This window comes from Myotis davidii, unplaced genomic scaffold (assembly GCF_000327345.1).
Source record: "Myotis davidii unplaced genomic scaffold, ASM32734v1 scaffold586, whole genome shotgun sequence".
Taxonomy (NCBI): Eukaryota; Metazoa; Chordata; class Mammalia; order Chiroptera; family Vespertilionidae; genus Myotis; species Myotis davidii.
The window spans coordinates 68,498-70,590 of record NW_006296809.1 but is presented as its reverse complement, the minus strand read 5'-3'; the positions used below and the strand labels follow the sequence as shown (position 1 = coordinate 70,590).

Sequence of the window (2,093 nt, the reverse complement as noted above, 5' to 3'; positions counted from 1 at the left end):
TCCTCCCTCCTCTCCTCCCTTCCTCCCTCCTCACCTCCTCACCTTCTCCCTCCCTCCCTCCTTCTTTTTCTCTGTTCTTCTCTTTTTCCTCTTTGGATGAACAGTCTTGTTCACTCTCTCCCTGCCCTTTGCCCTGCGGTTGTTGGGTGTGTCTCCTGGGGGGGCCTGGTCGGTGCTGGGTTTGAGAACCTTTCCTTCCGCGTTAGAGTTAGAGGTAGATCGAGCAGAGGAGGGAGGAGGGCAGCAGATGGTAGAACAGGTTCCTGGGGCAGGGCGGGCCACACAGCCATTTCAAAGGAAGAAAGAAGTGTCCAGAGAGGCCCTCTGTCATCACCTGGGCCTGGTGGTGGTGACCCGGCTGGACAGATGGGTTGAGGAGGGTTGGGCCGAGGGGAGGCGCCCTGTCTGACCCGGGCAGGGCGGAAGGGGCTGGCAGTGAGTGTGCGGGCCGCAGGTGCGGTATTGGCGGTGCCCTCCCGGGAAGGAGGCCGCTGCACGGCCCTCGCTGGAGGAAGTGGAGAGCACTGCCTCCTGGGCAGAGTGAGCTGCCATGGTGCCCCTGGCCTTTGCCCCTTCATGTGCTTCAGCAGGTGGTTTTTAAACATCTTTTTATTGATTTTTAGATGGAGAGGGAGAGAGAAACATTGATGACAGAGACTCGTCCATCAGCTGCCTCCCACACATCCCTACTGGGGATGGAGCCCACAGCTCAGCTCTTGGTCCGTGGGATGGCATTCAACCCACTGAGCCACACCGGCTGGGCCACTTCGGGGTTTTGTCGTTACTAATCCTCACCAGAGGGTATTTTTCCATTGATTTTTAGAGAGAGTGGAAGAGAGGGGGAGAGACAGAGAGAAACATTGATGTGAGAGAGACAGATTGATTGGTTGCTTCCCGCATGCACCCTGCACCCCGACCAGGGCAGAGGATTGAGCCTGCAACTGAGGTACATGCCCTTGACTAGAGAAATCGAACCCAGGATGCTTAAGTCCGCAGGCCGACGCTCTGTCCACTGAGTAGACCACCAGGGCGACTAGCTTTTTTTAAAGCTTGTTTGGGCCACAGAATACCTGGTTGCAGTGGTGGTGGTTAGCGCCTGGGTTAGACCCCAGGGCCCTCCCTGCCTGTCACAGGTGTGTGCCTCTGGGAACCCTGGGGAAGTGGCAGTCTATCCCTCAGGGCCACTCTTGAGAGGGTCTCCCCACAGGGCCCGTGCCCTGTGTCTTGTGCATGGACAGACGTGTAAGCTGGGGGTGTCTAAGGTTTGGGTCTCACTCTGGGGTGGGGTGGTCTCTGCAGGGTGCTGCAGCCATCCAGTAGCCCGCTGTGGGGGAAGCTCCGGCTGGACGTCAAGGCTTACCTGAGCTCAGTCATACAGGTGTGATGTCCGCGGGGGCAGCTTTTGAAACCTAGGGGGTCCATTGCGTGGTGGGTCTGCTCTTGTTGGGTCACCAGGGCCTGGCCATGGGCAGTGGTCTGGTCCTTCTCTGTGTCTCCATGTGGTGGGTTTGGCGGCATGACCTCCTGCTCCCTCAGCTAGTGGCCTGCGTGGCAGAGGCGACGGTGGCAGCAGCCCTCCTGCAGCACATCAGCAGCTCCGTGCCCTACTTCTTGACCTTCCCCAAGCAGTGCCGCATGCTGCTCAAGGTGGGCATTCCCCATTGGCGTGCTCGAGTGCATGTGGCTACCCTCAGGCATGGCCCCCACACTGGGGTCTGCCTCGGGCAACACAGCTGGGCATGTGGGAACAGGCTCTAAACTGGGGCTGCTTCTCGGCCATGTCCACGGATGCCTCTGGCTGGACTTGGGGAGGCCGGGCCGGCTGTGAAGTCTCGCTCGTTGCAGAGGATGGTGGTCCTGTGGAGCACGGGCGAGGAGACGGTGCGAGTGTTAGCCTTCCTGGTCCTCATCAGAGTCTGCCGGCACAAGAGAGACACCTTCCTGAGCCCCGTCCTGAAGGTAGTGTGGCCAGCGGCTCCGCCCCTGCTGCCCCATCTGTCTGTCGGGTCGGGGTGAGAGGCTGAGCCTGGGGGCTGGCAGGCGGCCTTCGTGGTCAGCACCTCACGGACTGGCTCAAGGCAGATCCAGTCCTT

The 2,093-nt window shown here is 60.1% G+C and overlaps 1 protein-coding gene across 1 annotated transcript in view; it reads left to right on the top strand.

Moving 5' to 3' along the window:
- Positions 1-2,093, top strand: part of NOC2L (NOC2-like nucleolar associated transcriptional repressor) — a gene marked incomplete at its 5' end in the record, with an annotated part of 16,867 nt that overhangs the window by 1,703 nt on the left and 13,071 nt on the right. The window contains 3 exons of the mRNA XM_015569668.1: positions 1,300-1,378; positions 1,537-1,647; positions 1,846-1,959. Of these exons, the coding sequence (XP_015425154.1) occupies positions 1,300-1,378; positions 1,537-1,647; positions 1,846-1,959 (304 nt within the window). The remainder of the gene's footprint in view (positions 1-1,299; positions 1,379-1,536; positions 1,648-1,845; positions 1,960-2,093) is intronic.